The 16891-nt window shown below is 39.8% G+C and overlaps 1 protein-coding gene across 4 annotated transcripts in view; it reads left to right on the top strand.

Annotated features, from left to right (window-relative positions):
* Positions 1-16891, top strand: part of SFI1 (SFI1 centrin binding protein) — an 80063-nt gene that overhangs the window by 24470 nt on the left and 38702 nt on the right. For all 4 annotated transcript variants that reach the window (XM_079941730.1, XM_079941732.1, XM_079941729.1 and 1 more), the window contains exons 5-8: positions 1683-1793; positions 6432-6526; positions 9999-10116; positions 11140-11242. In XM_079941730.1, the coding sequence (XP_079797856.1) occupies positions 1683-1793; positions 6432-6526; positions 9999-10116; positions 11140-11242 (427 nt within the window). The remainder of the gene's footprint in view (positions 1-1682; positions 1794-6431; positions 6527-9998; positions 10117-11139; positions 11243-16891) is intronic.

Genomic DNA, 16891 nt, shown 5'->3' with positions numbered 1-16891 from the left:
CCACCAGCCCCTTGCCTCTCGACTCTCCTCCCACCAACACTTAGTTCTCCGCCTTCTTTCACCTGTTGATTCAGTTGCCACTCGCCTGCCTGCTTTCTGTCATCAAAAATTTGTTGGCATCTCTTGTTTGTTTGTTTTTTTGTTTTCTGCAGTACGCGGGCCTCTCACTGTTGTGGCCTCTCCCGTTGCGGAGCACAGGCTCCGGATGTGCAGGCTCAGCGACCATGGCTCACGGGCCCAGCCGCTCCGCGGCATGTGGGATCTTCCCGGACCGGGGCACGAACCCGTGTCCCCTGCATCGGCAGGTGGACTCTCAACCACTGCACCACCAGGGAAGCCCTGGTTATCTATTTTAAATACAGCAGTCAATCCCAAATTCCCAGTTTGTTCTTCTCCCCCAGCCTTCCGCCCGGTAACCATAAGTTCATTCTCTAAGTCTGTTAGAGACTGTGAGTCTGTTTCTGTTTGTAGATAAGTTCATTTGTATCTTTTTTTTTTTTTTTTTTTTTTAGATTCTGCATATGAGTGATATCATATGCTATTTGTCTTTCTCTGTCTGACTTACTTCACTTAGTATGGTAATCTCCAGGTCCATCCATGTTGCTACAAATGGCATTATTTCATTCTTTTTTATGGCTGAGTTATATTCCATTGTATATTTATGTACCACACCTTCTTAATCCATTCATCTGTCATTGGACATTTAGGTTACTTCCATGTCTTGGCTATTGTTTTTTTTGTTTTTAAAAATATTTATTGAGGCTGCAAAGGGTCTTAGTTGCGGCATGCTGGATCTTTGTTGCGGCATGCAGGCTTTTAGTTGCAGCATGTGGAATCTAATTCCCCAACCAGGGATCAAACCCAGGCCCCCTGCATTGGGAGCATAGAGCCCTACCCACTGGACCACCAGGAAGTCCCATGTCTTGGCTGTTGTAAATAGTGCTGCAATAAACATTGGGAGGTGAATTTCTCTATGTATATTTTTGCCAGCCAGTTTTTTAAAACCTGTGAGTGGGTGAGGATGAAGGACATGTTAGTAACCTACAGAACCATGAAAAGAAATTTGGAGTGACTGACAGGCCAGAGATCCTGAGTTACCAGTCTTCTTGACCATGCCTGTTAGCATCAGCACAGTCTCACTGCCCTGCTACTTTCTTTCTTAATAGCTTTTTCCCTTCTTATTCTCTCTTCTCTTTTGCTCTTGTTATAACTCCGCTAGTCAGATTTCAGTTAAACTAATATATTCTGTTAAGTCCTAGGAATATCATTAGGCATTTGCTTATTTTATAACTTTTAATCTCCTGAGTATGTAAATGAGAAGTGTAGCTACTATCTTTTACTAATCAAATATATTTTTTAGTCTGGTGAATGAAAAAAATTGAGAATGTTAATTCTCAACTCACTTATGGTATTTGAAAAGTCAGATTTTTTTACTTTCACCTCTTTAATTGGTGAGATCTAGAGTATAAAAGTTCTTAACCTCATTTCTAGTTTAAGTAGTTCTAACGTTTTGATCTGAAAAAGTTGAATATGTCTATTTTTAATCTATTTTGGTGTTATCAAATAATGAACCACACTTTTCTATGAGAAAGCAATGGCCATATGAAATGGTGATTTGGGAATAGATATCAGCTCCAACATTGTCAGTTATGTCTCTCTGGTTTTTTTTTTCATTGCCCTAGGTTTTACTATGAGCAAAGAATTCTGCAGAAGGTCTTTGAAGAATGGAAAGAAGAGTGGTGGGTTTCCCATCGAGAGTGGAAACTCCGTGTTCGAGCTGACTGTCACTATAGGTAGGATTTCATGTTACATTACTTTAATTTTACTGATACACGTTATCAAATAATTACTTGTTGGCATGTTTCTGGTCAGAAGGATAGAAATTTTTTTTCTGGTTTTATTGAGATATAATTGACATATATGAATTACTGTATGAGTTTCAGGTGTACAGAATAAATGTTTGACTTACATATTATGAAATGATTACCACAATAAGTTTAGCTAATGTTTATCATCTCATATAGATACAATAAAAAGAAAAGGGGAGGGCTTCCCTGGTGGCGCAGTGGTTGGGAGTCCACCTGCCGATGCAGGGGACACGGGTTCATGCCCCGGTCCGGGAGGATCCCACATGCCGCGGAGCGGCTGGGCCCATGAGCCATGGCCGCTGAGCCTGCGCGTCCGGAGCCTGTGCTCCGCAGCAGGAGAGGCCGCAACGGTGAGGGGCCCGCGTACCGCAAAAAAAAAAGAAAAGGGGAAAAAAAAGAAAAAAATTTTCTCCTTTTAATGAGAACTTCTAGGATTTACTGTCTTAACAACTTTCATATATATCATACAGCAGTGGTAACTGTAGTCATCATGTTGTACATTACATCCCTAGAACCTCTTTGTCTCATAACTGGAAGTTTGTACCTTTTGACTGCCTCCCCCAACCCACCCCGGCCTCTGGTAACCACAAATCTGATCTTTTCCTGAGTTTTTTTTTTTTTTTTTTTTAAGATTCCACATATAAGTGAGATCATATAGTATTTGTCTTTCTCTGTCTGATATATTTCGCTTAGCCTAATGCCCTCAAGGCCCATCCATGTCGTCGCAAATGGCAGGGTTTCCTCTTCTTTTTTTTTTTTTTTTTTTTGCGGTACGCGGGCCTCTCACTGTTGTGGCCTCTCCCGTTCCGGAGCACAGGCTTCGGACGCGCAGGCTCAGCGGCCATGGCTCACGGGCCCAGCCGCTCCGCGGCGTGTGGGATCCTCCCGAACCTGGGCACGAACCTGTGTCCCCTGCATCGGCAGGTGGACTCTCAACCACTGCGCCACCAGGGAAGCCCCCTCTTTTTTTTTAATGTGTATGTTTTTATGGGGTTTCCTCATTTTTTAATGGCTGAGTAAATTCCATTGTATACAGATACCACAACTTTACCCATTCATCCACCTTTGGACACTTAGGTTGTTTCCCTGTCGTGGCTATTGTAAATAATGCTGATGTGAACATGGTGGTGCAGATATCTTTTCAAGTTAGTGTTTTTGTTTCCTTTGGATATATTTCCAGAAGTGGGATTGCTGGATTGTCTGGTAGTTCTATTTTTAATTTTTTAAAGATCCTGCATACTGTTTTCCTTGGTGGCTATACCAATTTACAATCCTACCAACAGTCCACAAGGTTCCCTTTTCTCCGTATCGTCACCAGCGTTTGTTCTCTCTTGTCTTTTTTTTTCTTTTTTATGTCTTATTTTTTGGAGACCTAATTTCCTACTTTTCCTTTTTTTAATTGAGGTAAAATTGGTTTATAACATTATATAAATTTAGGTGCACATTATGATTCTATTTTGTCTTTTTGACGACGGCCATTTTAACAGGTGTGTGGTGATTTTGATCTCATTGTGATTTTGATTTATATTTGATTTATATTTGATTTATATTGATTTATATTTTCCTAATGACTAGTGTTGAGCATCTTTTCATGTACCTGTTGGCCATTTGTATATCTCCTTTGGGAAAATGTCTGTTTAGGTCCTTTGCCCACTTTTAAATTGGATTATTTGTTTTTTTTCCTATTGGGTTATATGAGTTCTTCATATATTTTGGATATTCCTTATCAGCTATATGGGTTGCAAATATTTTTTTCCCATTTTGTAGGTTGTTGTTGTCACTTTGTTGGCTGTGTCTTTTGCTGTGCATAAGCCTTTTGGTTTGCTGTAGTCCCACTTGTTTATTTTTTATTTTGTTGCTTGTGCTTTAGGTGTCATATCCAAAAAATCATTGCTAAGACTTATGTGAAAGAGCTTTTTTCCTATATTTTCTTCTAGGAATTTCATGGTTTCAGGTCTTGCATTTAAGTCTTTAATCCATTTCTAGTTAATGAGTGGTGTTAGATATGAATCTAGTTTCATTGTTTTACATGTGAATATCCAGTTTTCCCAGCACCATTTATTGAAGAGACTGTCTTTTTTCCATTGAATATTCTTGGCTCCCTTGTCAAATATTAGGTGACGGTATATACTTGGGTTAATTTTGGGGCTCTCAACTCTATTCCATTAGTCTCTTTGTCTGTTTTTATTCCAGTGCCATAATATACTATAGCTTGAAAACAGGAAGTGTGATGCCTCCTGCTTTGTTCTTTCTCTGGATTGCTTTGACTGTTTGGGGTCTTTTATGGTTCCACATAAATTTTAGGATTGTTTTTTCTACTTTTGTAAACATGCCATTGGAATCTTGATAGGGATTGCATTGAGTCTATAGATGGCTTTTGGTAGTACTAACATTTTAACAATATTTTTCCAGTTCATGAACATGGAATACCTTTCCATTTATTTGTCTTCTTTGATTTCTTTCATTAATGTCTTGTAGTTCTCAGAGTAGAGACCTTTCACCACCTTGGTTAAATTTATTCCTAAGCATTTTGTTATTTTTGATGCTATTGTAAATGAAATTGATTTATTTCTTTTTCAGATAATTTGTTGTTACTGTATAGAATTGCTACTTAGTTTCTTATGTTAATTTTATATCCTATGATTTTACTGAGTTCATTGATCTAACAATTTTTTGGTTGAGTCTCTAGGAGTTTCTGTATGTAAAATCATGGCATCTGCAAATAGAGACAGTTTTACTTCTTCCATTCCAATTCCGATGCCTTTTTTTTTTTTTTTTGCCCAGTTGCTCTGGCTAGGACTCCCAGTACTATGTTAAGTAGGAGTGGTGAGAGTGGGCACCTTTGTCCTGTTCCTGATCTTAGAGGAAAAGCTTTCAGCCTTTCTCCATTGAGCATGATGTTACCTGTGGGCTTATCATATGTGGCCTTTATTATATTGAGATACTGATGATCATATGATTCTTTTCTTTCATTCTATTATGTGAGGTATCACATTGATCGAGTTTGTGAAGGTTGGACCATCCTTGCAACGAGAAGAGTTTTGGATTATTTTCTGTATTTCTTCAAATTCTTTTTAGAGCAAGCAAGATCAAAGTCCTAAATTAAGCCCAAGCACACAATACTGTGTGCATTGTGAGCACATATACACAGAGATACCCCTCTAATTCAAGTAATTGTTATGTAATGATCATGCTAATGATTTGAATATGTTTTTCTCACTGACTCTCACTTCTGTATAATTTCTGATTCTGTGTTTTAAAATAATAAAGTTTTAATTTGTATTGATTGGGAGAAAATATATGCCCAATATAGAACATTAAGAAAATAGAAAAAACTTTAAAAATTTATTTTTTTAGCAGTAGAGAGAAGAAACTCTTAATCTTTGACATTTGTATTCCCAAAGATAAGTGGAAGAAAAAGTAAAAATTGGGAATTACATCACATACGTATTTTTATACATCTTATTTTGCGGTACACGGGCCTCTCACTGTTGTGGCCTCTCCCGTTGCGGAGCACAGGCGCCGGACGCGCAGGCTCAGCGGCCATGACTCACGGGCCTAGCCGCTCCGCGGCATGTGGGATCTTCCCGGACTGGGGCATGAAACCGTGTCCCCTGCATCGGCAGGCGGACTCTCAACCACTGTGCCACCGGGGAAGCCCTATACCTTTTTTAAAGTAAAAACTTAGTATGTCTTATACATTGTGTCTTTTTCAAATGGTATTCACTCATTATAATCATGTCTTTAAGCTCTTCGGGGCAGGGTTTCTGATTTATGGATATTTCAGATATCCATAAATACAGACATCGCTGAATTGTTCTAAGAAGCTGACAGAGTATGAAATCAAGTTTTAGGAAATGGGATAGTGAAGATATGGAGGGACTGACAGTCTTTTTTTTTTTTTTTTGGGTGCTTTTTGGTTTTTTGCTGTGCGCGGCTTTCTCTAGTTGCAACGAGGAGGGGCTACTCTTCCTTGCGGTGCAGGCTTCTCATTGCAGTGGATTCTCTTGTTGCAGAGCGTGGGCTTCAGTAGTTGTGGCTTGCGGGCTCTGGAGCACAGGCTCAGTAATTGTGGCATACAGGCTTAGTTGCTCTGCGGCATGTGGGATCTTCCCAGACCAGGGCTCGAACCTGTGTCCCCTGCATTGGCAGGTGGATTCTTAACCACTGCGCCGCCAGGGAAGCCCTGGGACTGACCGACTTAATGTGTATAATGTATGTATTGAGACAGAAAAGACGAAGGAGAACATTGACTGTCTTTTAGTGCAAAGGAGAGGTTATGTTTTACATGGTGTGGATGATTGAGATATGACTGTCATTCCAAATGCCACAGCTTTGTGGGTGCTGAAGGTGAAGTTATTCTAGGATAATTCACACCTTTCTTCCTTGGTAATAATATAAGGTGTGGAGAACGACACTCCAATTTTAGCTTAGGATATAGATTGGCTTTTTTGTGTCAGAAGTGTTCCGGTTAATTTCTCCTAAGTACAGAACGGACTGGGTATGTCGGATTAGGAGTTGTTTTGTTTTAAAGAAACGCTATTTGCTTTTTTGGCTCCTCAGATATTACTTGTATAACCTGATGTTCCAAACCTGGAAGACCTACGTGCATCAGCAGCGGGAGATGAGGAACAGGTACCTGAGAGCCGAGGATCATGGTGAGAAAAAGGAAGTACACGTCTAAAGAAAATGTCTCCATTTGTCTTTTTTTTTCCTTTATTAAGATTTTATTTTTAAGAGCAGTTTTAGTCTCACAGCAAAGTTGAGGGGAAGGTAGTAATTGCCCATACACCCACTCCCCAACACATACATAGCCTCTCCCATTATCAGCATCCCCCATCAGTGTGGTACATTTGTTACAGCTGGTGAACTTATACTGACACATCATAATCACTCAAAGTCCATAGTTTACATTAGGGTGTATTTTCTTTGGTGAGGTGTCGATTAAGTTCTTTTGCCCATTTTTAATTGGATCGTTTGTTTTCTTGTTGAGTTTTAAGAGTTCTTTGTATATTTTGGATAATAATCCTTTGTCAGATATGTCTTTTGCAAATATTTTCTTCCACTCTGTGGCTTGTCTTCTCATTCTCTTGACATTGTCTTCTGCAGAGTAGAAGTTTTTAATTTTAATGAAGTCCAGCTTATCAATCTTTTCTTTCATGGATGGTGCCTTTGGTGTTGTATCTAAAAAGTCATCACCATACCCAGGGTCATCTAGGTTTTCTCTTACATTATCATCTAGAAGTTTTATAGTTTTGTGTTTTACATTTAGGTCTGTGATCCATTTTGAGTTAATTTTTATGAAGGATGTAAGGTCTGTGTCTTTTTTGCATGTGGATGTCCAGTTGTTCCTATACCATTTGTTAAAAAGACTGTCTTTGCTCCATTGTATTCCTTTGCTCCTTTGTCAAAGATAAGTTGACTATAAGAGCCTGTTGCCAGGCTCTCTGCTGTGTTACACTGATCTGTCACTTCTTTTGTCAATATCACACTGTTTTGGTTACTGTAGCTTTATAGTAATTCTTCAACTCAGGTCGTGTCAGTCCTGCAGCCTCCTTCTTTAATATTGTGTTGGGTATTCCAGGTCTTTTGCCTCCATATAAATGTTATAATCATTTTGTGATATCCACAGGATAACTTGCTGGGATTTTGGTTGGGGTTGCATTGACTATGAATCAGGTTGGGAAGAACTGACATCTTGACAATATTGAGTCTTCCTATCCTGAACATGGACTCTCTCCCCGTTTATTTAGTTCTTCTTTTATGTCTTTCATCACAGTTTTGTAGTTTCCTCACACAGATTTCATATATGTTTTGTTAGATTTATACCTAAATATTTCATTTTTTTGAGTGCTACTGTGAATGGTGGTGTATTTTTAATTTCAAATTCCACTTGTTCATTGCTGTTATATAGGAAATCAGTTGACTTTTGTATATTAACCTTGCATCCTGCAGCCTTGCTATGAATTGCTTATTAGTTCCAGGAGTTTTTTTGTCAATTCTTTTTGGCTTCTGTACATAGACAGTCATGTCATTTGCAAACAAAGACAGTTTTATTTCTTCCTTCCCAATCTGTATACCTTTTATTGCTTTTGTCTAGTTGCACTAGCTAGAACTTCTAATATGATGTTGAAAGGGAGTGAGAGGGGTCATCCTTGCCTTATACTTGATTAGTGGAAAAGCTTTTGAGTTTCTCACCATTAAGTATGCTATAGGCTTTCTGTAGATATTCTTTATCAAGTTGAGGAAAATCCCCACTTTTCCTAGTTTACTGAGAGCCCAGATTTACTTTTGCCTTCACAAAAGCTCAGAAGCTTTTGTGAAGGATGAGTACATTGTCTCTGAGAGAGAATAACTCCAAGTCAAAGGGAAGACTTGTTCGATTCCCTTTCCTGTTTTCCAGGATGTGTGATCTCTGAGCAGGAACTCCTGTGTGATCATATCCCTATGGTTTTCTCTATATGGCATGGTTTTGGCACCTACCACTCACTTAAGCATGATTTGTGTGAACTGGCTGTTCCTGCCCTGCTGGTGCAGTGTTCTGGCTGTGTTTCTCTCGTAGCACTTGGGACTGTTGTCTGTCTTGCTGCCATGTGTCACATTGCAGTGCTTACTTCTGATCTTCTTTGTCCAGGTTGTCCCTTAGTGATCTTGTGGACAGTTTAGCTCTGGTCAGTGTCTGATTCCTCGAGTTGAACCCAGAAACCCATGTGGGGAGCCTAAGGGGAAAAAGGCACTAACTTTCAAAATGATGATGCAGCCTGCTGTTTCTCATAGCCATTTCACATGAATGCCCTATAGGCACCTCAAACTCAGCAAGTCCCCAGTACAGCTTGTCCACTGCTCCCCGTTTAGACCTGCTCTTCCTACTTTTCCTAGCTAAGCAAGAAACCTTACTTACGAACGGCTTCGTCGTAACAGCATTTAGTTATCTTCTCTTAAAACATGCCTCCCTGAGGTGTCCCTTGCACTCATCTTTTCTTTGCCAATGCCTGAGATTAAGCCTCATCTCTTTCCCCAGAATATTATAAGTACCTCTTCTTTTATCTCCTTGGATTTATTTTCTTCTTTTTATAGATAATCTCGTTTACTCTTTGCAAACATACCTTGAAGGGAAGCACCATTTTGCAGATGAGGAACTGGTGTGAGGTTACTTAGCTCAGTGACAAGGTCAGTACTCAGGCCCAGCTTATCTTACTCAGGAGCTTAAACTCTAAGCTACAGCACCATACTAGTCCTTGTTGCCTGAGATGTGCTGATTCATGAGGTCTGAGGTGGGCCCAAAGAAGCTGCATGTTAAATTCTTTTTCATATTTTGACTTGACTTGTCAACAACTATGAAATATAAAGTATAGCTCTAGTCATCCTGACCACATTTTGGAGAATGTCCTCAAAATGTTTTACATAATTTTATTTTCTCCTTTGTGTTCTAAAAAGAAAAGAAACTTATGTCATCAGTGATGACTTTCATAATGAAAATGGAATTTACCACAAAGGGAGACTTATGGACTTTTGTGCCTCCCATATTTAGTAAATTCTCTTTCCTCCAGGATCATTACTGGTCCTTCTTATTCTGTTTCTCAAACAGATACATATAGTATCCTTTCCTTTTGTCTTGCTTATTCTACTTTACAATTATTGTTTCAAACAGCAAATTTTATAACATGACTTCTTTAACTTTATATTATGGAAATTTAAAAATATCTACAAAATGGAAAGGTAGAATAATGAACTTCCATGTACCCATCATCCAGCTTCCAATAATTATCGACTCACATATATCCATATCCACATTCACTTCTCTGCTTCCTCTGTTATTTCATGTGTAAATATTGCAGAATATAACTCTAAAAAAATAAGGACTTTTATAATAAAAGATTTCTGAACAGTGCAGTACACTGATTTTCCTTTAAAAGTTTTGTAAATGTTATCACTTATATAACCATTCTTCACATCCTGCATCCTTATTAATTTTGTAGAGCTTCACAAGTTTTCCAGCAGAGGGCACTAGAAGACTGGAGGAATTTAGATATTCAAAGGAGGGATGTCAGAGCATTTGAACTTTTGTCTTAACCCAGAGTGATCCATCTCCCCCAGCCCCATTTTGAAAATCTCTTTGGTGCCATCTAGATGCAAAACAAAAGATGCGACAGGCCTGGAAGTCCTGGTTGATCTACGTGGTTTTTCGTAGGACCAAACTTCGGATGCAGACCACTGCCCTGGAGTTTAGACAGCGGAGTACTTTGTGGTGAGTGTGCTCCATTGCCCTACAGATCAGCAGCGTTCACTTTACCTCAGCTTTGCTTTATGCTACTGGAAAACCAGCATAAAAACCCACCTTAAAACAATGTTTTGGGGATTTCCCTGGTAGTCCAGTGGTTAAGAATCTGCCTTCCAATGCAGGGGACGTGGGTTTGATCCCTGGTTGGGGAACTAAGATTCCACATTCCACGGGGCAACTAAAACCACACGCTCTGGAGCCCGCGCGCCACAACTAGACAGAAGTTCGCGCGCCGCAACTAAGACCCAATCAGCCAAATAAATATTTTTAAAAAAACCCCAAAACAATGTTTTGAACATAATTGATACCTAATAAATATTTATTGGTAACTTGTTCAACATTGAGATCAGGTTTTCACTAAATCATAAGTAACACTAATTGAGTACTTACTAGAAAACCCTGTGTTAAGTTTCTGTGTGTGTTAATTTTTTAATGTAAAGTGTCTCATTTAATCCTTACCATAAACTATGAAATGCTGTTATTGCACAGATTAAGATATATGAGCTCAGGCAAGTTACTCAACCTTTCTGAGACTTACTGTATAAGTTGTAATTAGCAGAACTAGGGCTCACCCACCCATCTCTCTGATGCCAAAGCTCATGCTCTTAACTGCTGCCTTGCACTGCATCTCAGCAGCATTGTCCACACATTGGAGGGTGAGTTAGTCCACTCTGAAAGCCAGGTGTGTGTAGCAATGAGCTGCTATATAATGGGACTGATTCCACTGTGCATTGTTCCCAGTGGTCCTCTGGTGTCCCAAATGGCAGTGTCTTAAAAGCTCAGTTCCAGAGCATGTCTGTAGTGTCTAAGGCTGGATCTGACCTTAGGAACCATCCGTTTCCAACCCTTAACTGGCAGCTCTAGAACTGTTTCTTGGCTGTTTAGGGAGAGGGACTTGAGCTCAGGGTCTGAGGCCCAGCCCTCACTGCCCTTCTCTTTTCTGGCTGGCCTTGCTCTGACTGGTCCCATCTTTGATTTGCTCTCTGACAGGGTGTGGTGGAGCACGTGGAGATGGCAACTGGGACAGGTTCACCTGGGCCGTGCCCTCCATGCCTCGGCTGTGAAGCACAGGGCCCGGAGCCTCCAGCTGCAGGTGAGTCCAGCAGACTCGGGCTTTGGTGTCCTCTGTCCACGTCGTCAGGCACCATACCCACAGTGGGAGCTTGGGCAGGTGGGGTCGGACTCCCAAGCAGAAAGCTGACCGTCATGCTGCTGCCTCTCTGCTGGGCCCTCCCTGCAGCTCAAGGGATGGAAGTGGGGTGCGAGGCAACTTGGAAGGCTGGACTCTTCAACAGACAGAGGCCGCTGGAAGGAATATGCTAGATGTGATTTCCAGTAATCTTTAGAGAGCTCCTGTTAATTGTGGAGCCGGAACGGGATTTATGAATTAATTATAAATATGTTTAAAGAAACAGCAGTATATTCTTTATTTCCTCATTACTCTTTTCCTACAGCAAATTAGAAAACGAGGGCAGAAAAGAAACTAAGACTGAAAAGAAAACCTGGCTTTTTCATATAATTTTGCTTATTTCTTAGAGTTCCTTTTGGGAAAGCCACTAGCTTTTGGTCAGTTATAAAGGCTTAACATCTGTACCAAACGTATGCTCTGGTGAAGCTTTTTTATGGCCTTTGATAAGCTTTCTGAACTTCAGTCACTTTTTAGTGTCTCCTGGGTACTTATAGGGCTGCCAAGTCAGTCATAGAGAATAGAACAGGGAGGAGGAGAAAAAGAAGTGCGTGTTACTATATTGTAGGAGTAATAACTTCTTTTTTCCATTTATTTATTGATTTATTTTTGGCTGCGTTGGGTCTTTGTTTTTGTGCATAGGCTTTCTCCAGTAGCAGCGAGCAGGGGCTACTCTTCGTTGCAGTGAGCGGGCTTCTCATTGTGGTGGCTTCTCTTGTTGCAGAGCACAGGCTCTAGGCACGCAGGCTTCAGTAGTTGTGGCACATGGGCTCAGTAGTTGTGGCTCGTGGGCTCTAGAGCTCAGGCTCGGTAGCCGTGGCACATGTGCTTAGTTGCTCCGGGGCATGTGGGATCTTCCCGGACCAGGGCTCGAACCTGTGTCCCCTACACTGGCAGGCGGATTCTTAACCACTGCACCACCAGGGAAGTCCCTGTAGGAGTAATAGCTTTTTAATCTGACAACATTTTGTATCATCCATGGAAGAATATGCAGTATATAGAGATCATATGCAGACAGCATAGATTGGGGTCAGCAAACTTGCCCATGGATCAGATTTGGCCAGCTGATTGTTGTTGTAAATAAAGTTTTATTGGGACGCAGTTACACCTGTTCATTTATGTATTGTCTAAGCTGCTTTCAGGCTACAACGGTAGAGTAGTTGCAACAGAGACCATGTGGCCTGCAAAGCCTAAAAAAAGTATTATCTGACCCTTTAAGAAAAAAATTTGCTGACCTCTGAACTCATAAGTTCTTCTGAAGCAGTAGCAAGGAAATAGACATAGTTCTTGCCAGTGATAATAACGGTAACAAGAACAGCAGGAGCAGTAATAGTATTTATTGTGGTCTTACTGTCCTAGGTGCTGGACTAAGTGCTTTATATGTGTTATCTCAATTTTCAAAATTACTTTTTAAATCCTGTATTATTATAGGTTAAATAACTCAAATGAGGGTCATGCACCTAGCAAAGGTCAGAGCCAGTATTTGAACTGAGGCAGCCTGAAAAGTGCAAAGCTGTTCTTTTAACTATCATGCTGCCTTGTCCTCAGTAGACTTGTGCTCTCAGGAGGGAGAGGGAGCTATGAATGTGAAAATGCCAGAAGCATAGGAACATAATGAGGCTGGTTTTCTGTCACTGATGGACTTCAGCTATCGTCCCTTTCAGATAGTCACTTTGAGAACCTATAAACTCGTTCTCCTGGTGCTGCTATTGCTCAGAACACTTTTAGAATTCCTTTTTTACTGTTGCCTTCAAAGCTTGCAACAACAGATTTGAATGAATATTTTTAGTGATAGCAGGTTTTCATTGTTTGAGGTTAGATTTAACTTAGAAGACAGCCGAGAGTCATTCAGAATCAAATCCAATGAAAAACGTGAGCAATCAAGATAACACTGATACGGACCACACTATATGAGACTCTAAGACAAATTTTATAGTGCAGATTGTAAATAAAATCCTTGTGCCTGATAAGTACCATATGATTTACCAAGAACTTAAATTTAAGTCATTCTCTTAATCCTCACAGCATCTCTGAACTAAGCAGGGCAGACGTCATGAGATATGTGAAATTTTAAAAAATTAAATTATGTACTTCAAAAATAAAAACATTAAATATAAAACATTTGTTAAAAATATTAAAAGATATCCAAGTACCCAACATACAGGTTTAAAAGGTGTTAGCATTTTCCATACTTGCCCCAGAATTTAATGTAATTAAATTCACAGTTTAAGCCCCCCACTTCCTTCCTTCCACCACCTTTCCTCCTTAGCGATAACCTGTACCCTGATACTGAAGTCCCCATTTTCTTGTGTTCTTTTGCACTTGTAAAAATGTGTGCATACATATACGTAAAGAATAAGTGTTCTGGACTTCCCTGGTGGCGCAGTGGTTGGGAGTCTGCCTGCCAATGCAGGGGACACAGGTTCGAGCCCTGGTCTGGGAGGATCCCACATGCCGCGGAGCAGCTAGGCCCGTGAGCCACAACTGCTGAGCCTGCGTGTCTGGAGCCTGTGCTCCGCAGCAGGAGAGGCCGCAATGGTGAGAGGCCCACACACCGCGATGAAGAGTGGCCCCCGCTTGCCACAACTGGAGAAAGCCCTCGCACAGAAACGAAGACCCAACACAGCCATAAATAAATAAATAATTAAAAAAAAAAAAAGAATAAGTGTTCTGACTTCGTGTTGTTAGGAAACTTATGAATGGTGTCATACTGTACATTTACTTTGCAGCTTGCTTTTTTTTAATGCAACAGTGTATTTTTGAGGTTTATCCATGTTGATACATAGAGATCTGTTAACTACCTATAATATGCCTTTGTACTGAATAAGGCTCAATTTACCTGCTCAGTGCTGCTGACCTGTTGATTCCTTCTGATTATGTTTTTTACAATTACAAACAATGTGGCAGACAGCACTCTTAAACACAGATCCCTGTGCAAGAGTCTGAGTTTCTCTTGTTCCTGGAAGTGAAACTTCTTTGGGTATCATCTCGTCATCCTTATCAAGCATCACCTATTTGCTCCAGTGCTGTGCCAGTTTATGTGCTAACATTTCAGTTCCCATTTCTTTTGGCCTCATCAGCGCTTTGCATTGTCAGACTTGGTCATTTTCACCAGTTTGATAGGTCTGAAGTGGTAATTCCTTGTTGCTTTAATTTACATTTCGCTGATTCCTAATGAAGCCCAGCATCTTTTCAGACGCTTGTTTGCCATTTGAGTTTCTGTTTTTCAGCTTGTTACTATCCCTCACTCCTTTTTTTCTGTTGGGTTATTTGCCTTTTTCTGCTCTGTGGACATTGTCATACATTCTGCTTACTAATCTTTTGACTATTAGGTACATTGCAAGTATTTTCTTCTAGTCCATAGCTTGTTTTTTTGCTTTGTTTATGGTGGGTTTTTTTTCATACAAGTGTTATTATTTTCAGTGTACCTAATTCTTGTATCTTATGGTTTGGTCTTTAATCCATCTTGGGTTTAATTTTATAAATTGTGTGTAACAGGGTCTTAGTTTGTCATTTTCCTTATGGATAATTTCTGCAGCACTGTTTACTGGTTAGTTCATCCTTTATCTTTTTTAAACTGACTATTAGTCCACCTCCATTATAGAGCAACGTCCCATTTGTTCATGGGTCTATTCTGGGCTCTGTATTCCATTGGTCTATTTGTCTATCTCTGAGCCAGTACACACTGTTTTGATTATGATTTAATGAAGCAGGTAGGAAAGAACAGAGGTTCTCTAGTCAGACTGCCCAGGTGGAAATTCTGCTGCCGTTACCTATTAGCTTTGTGCCTTTTTTAATGAGTTACCTAATCTCCCTGTACCTTGACTTCTTTTTTTTTTTAATATTGCATTTTGGTTTTTATTGCATTTTATTTTTTAATTTCATTTTTTTTATACAGCAGGTTATACATATTAGTATATATATGTCAATCCCAGTCTCCCAATTCATCCCACCACCACCCCACCTTATATTTCTTATCTGTAAGTAAATAATAATGGTACCTACCTCATAGGATTGTTGAGGATTAAGTGTAGTGATACATGTAATATGCTTAGAGCAATGCTTTGAATATGGAAATCCTCAGTAAATGCTAACTCTTCATTACTACTCCTGATCTTACTGTATAGCTCTTAAGTTTTCATACGTGGAAAGAGATCTTCTTTATTCTTGTTCTTTTTAAAAATTGTCTTGGCAGTTGTTCTTTACTCTTATTAATTTTAGGATCAACTCGTCAAGTTCCACAACAAAGGCTACTAGGATTTTTTATTATAGTACACTGACTTTTTACATTAGATTGGAGAAAATTGTCATGTTTGTGATATTGAGTCACCCCACCCGTGAGCTTGATGTAGCTTGTGATCTATTGATGGGCGTGAGAGGGAGAGTAGGAAAGATTAGGCCATGAGGTGACAAGGAGGCAGATGTAGTAGTAAGGCTCTGCAGGCTGTGCCCATAAAGGCTTTGGCTCTTTTTCCAGGGGAGGGGGAAGCTACTGGCTTTGAGAGGAGGAGTGATGTGGCCACACCCCACCTCTTAACAGGCTCCCTCTGGTTCATCGTGTTGTGCCTTTTGAGGAAGGAAGGGAGAGAGAGAGAGATATGAGAGAAAGGGAGTGTGTGTGTGTGTGTGTGTGTGTTCTGTTTTCAAGAAGAAACAATGGAAAAATAAACCAAAAACTAAGGAAAAGTGGTTACCTATGGGGGAAGGGAGGGAACAAAGTACTTCTGTGAATTTACTTTGTTACATAGGTTTAACTTTGGAACCATGTAAATATTTGATATAATTAAAAACAAAAAATCAAAAAGGAAAAGAACCAATCCCTAGGATTTTAGAACACGCTGAAACAAACATACCAAGTTTGTAGCAATGACTACAAAGAGAAAAGAATTACTTTAAAATACAATATTTTGGCTGTTCATCCCGAGTGGGATGTGTTCTAAGGACACAAAGAACTACTAAGAGATCTAAAATTGCATTCAGTGGTCTTATTGTAAGTAGCAGGTTTGGATTGTTGGGTTGAATCTGTTACAGTAAGATAAAGCAAATAACTATGGCTGTGTCATTAGGAAGCATGATTTTCAGTGTAAAAGGAAAGATTACAGGTACAAAATCAGAAATTAAACAAAAGCCCTGTTATCTGAAATTGGAAATGTCAGTATCAGTATGGACTCATGGTTTTTTTCCTCTAAAATAGTGAATTTCTAACTCTATTTACTGAAAAGACTTAAATGCTTTGTTACTGGCACTGCTTCTAGCATCCCCAGTGCCCAAGTTGTGGTCTCTTCTGTTTCCCACTAAAGGGAACTGAGGCTTTTTGGAGAAATGGCTGATTCCAGGTATAGAGCAGGAAATAGACGTCATAAGCCTAGGAGATAGTGTGCAGGAGTATGAGGAAATTAACAGAGGTTAATGGGGTTGTGTCAGAAGGACTCCCACAGGCTTAAGATAGAACAATTTGAGCATCAAAAAGAATAATGACTGCCGTGGATTGAAAACATATCAAATATGTAAAAATTCATGATTCATAATGAGAAAAAAAAGCTCATTGGTCACAAT

The sequence above is a fragment of the Stenella coeruleoalba genome (assembly GCF_951394435.1).
Source record: "Stenella coeruleoalba genome assembly, chromosome: 14".
In the NCBI taxonomy this organism is placed as follows: Eukaryota; Metazoa; Chordata; class Mammalia; order Artiodactyla; family Delphinidae; genus Stenella; species Stenella coeruleoalba.
This window is presented reverse-complemented; position numbering and strand designations above follow the sequence as displayed.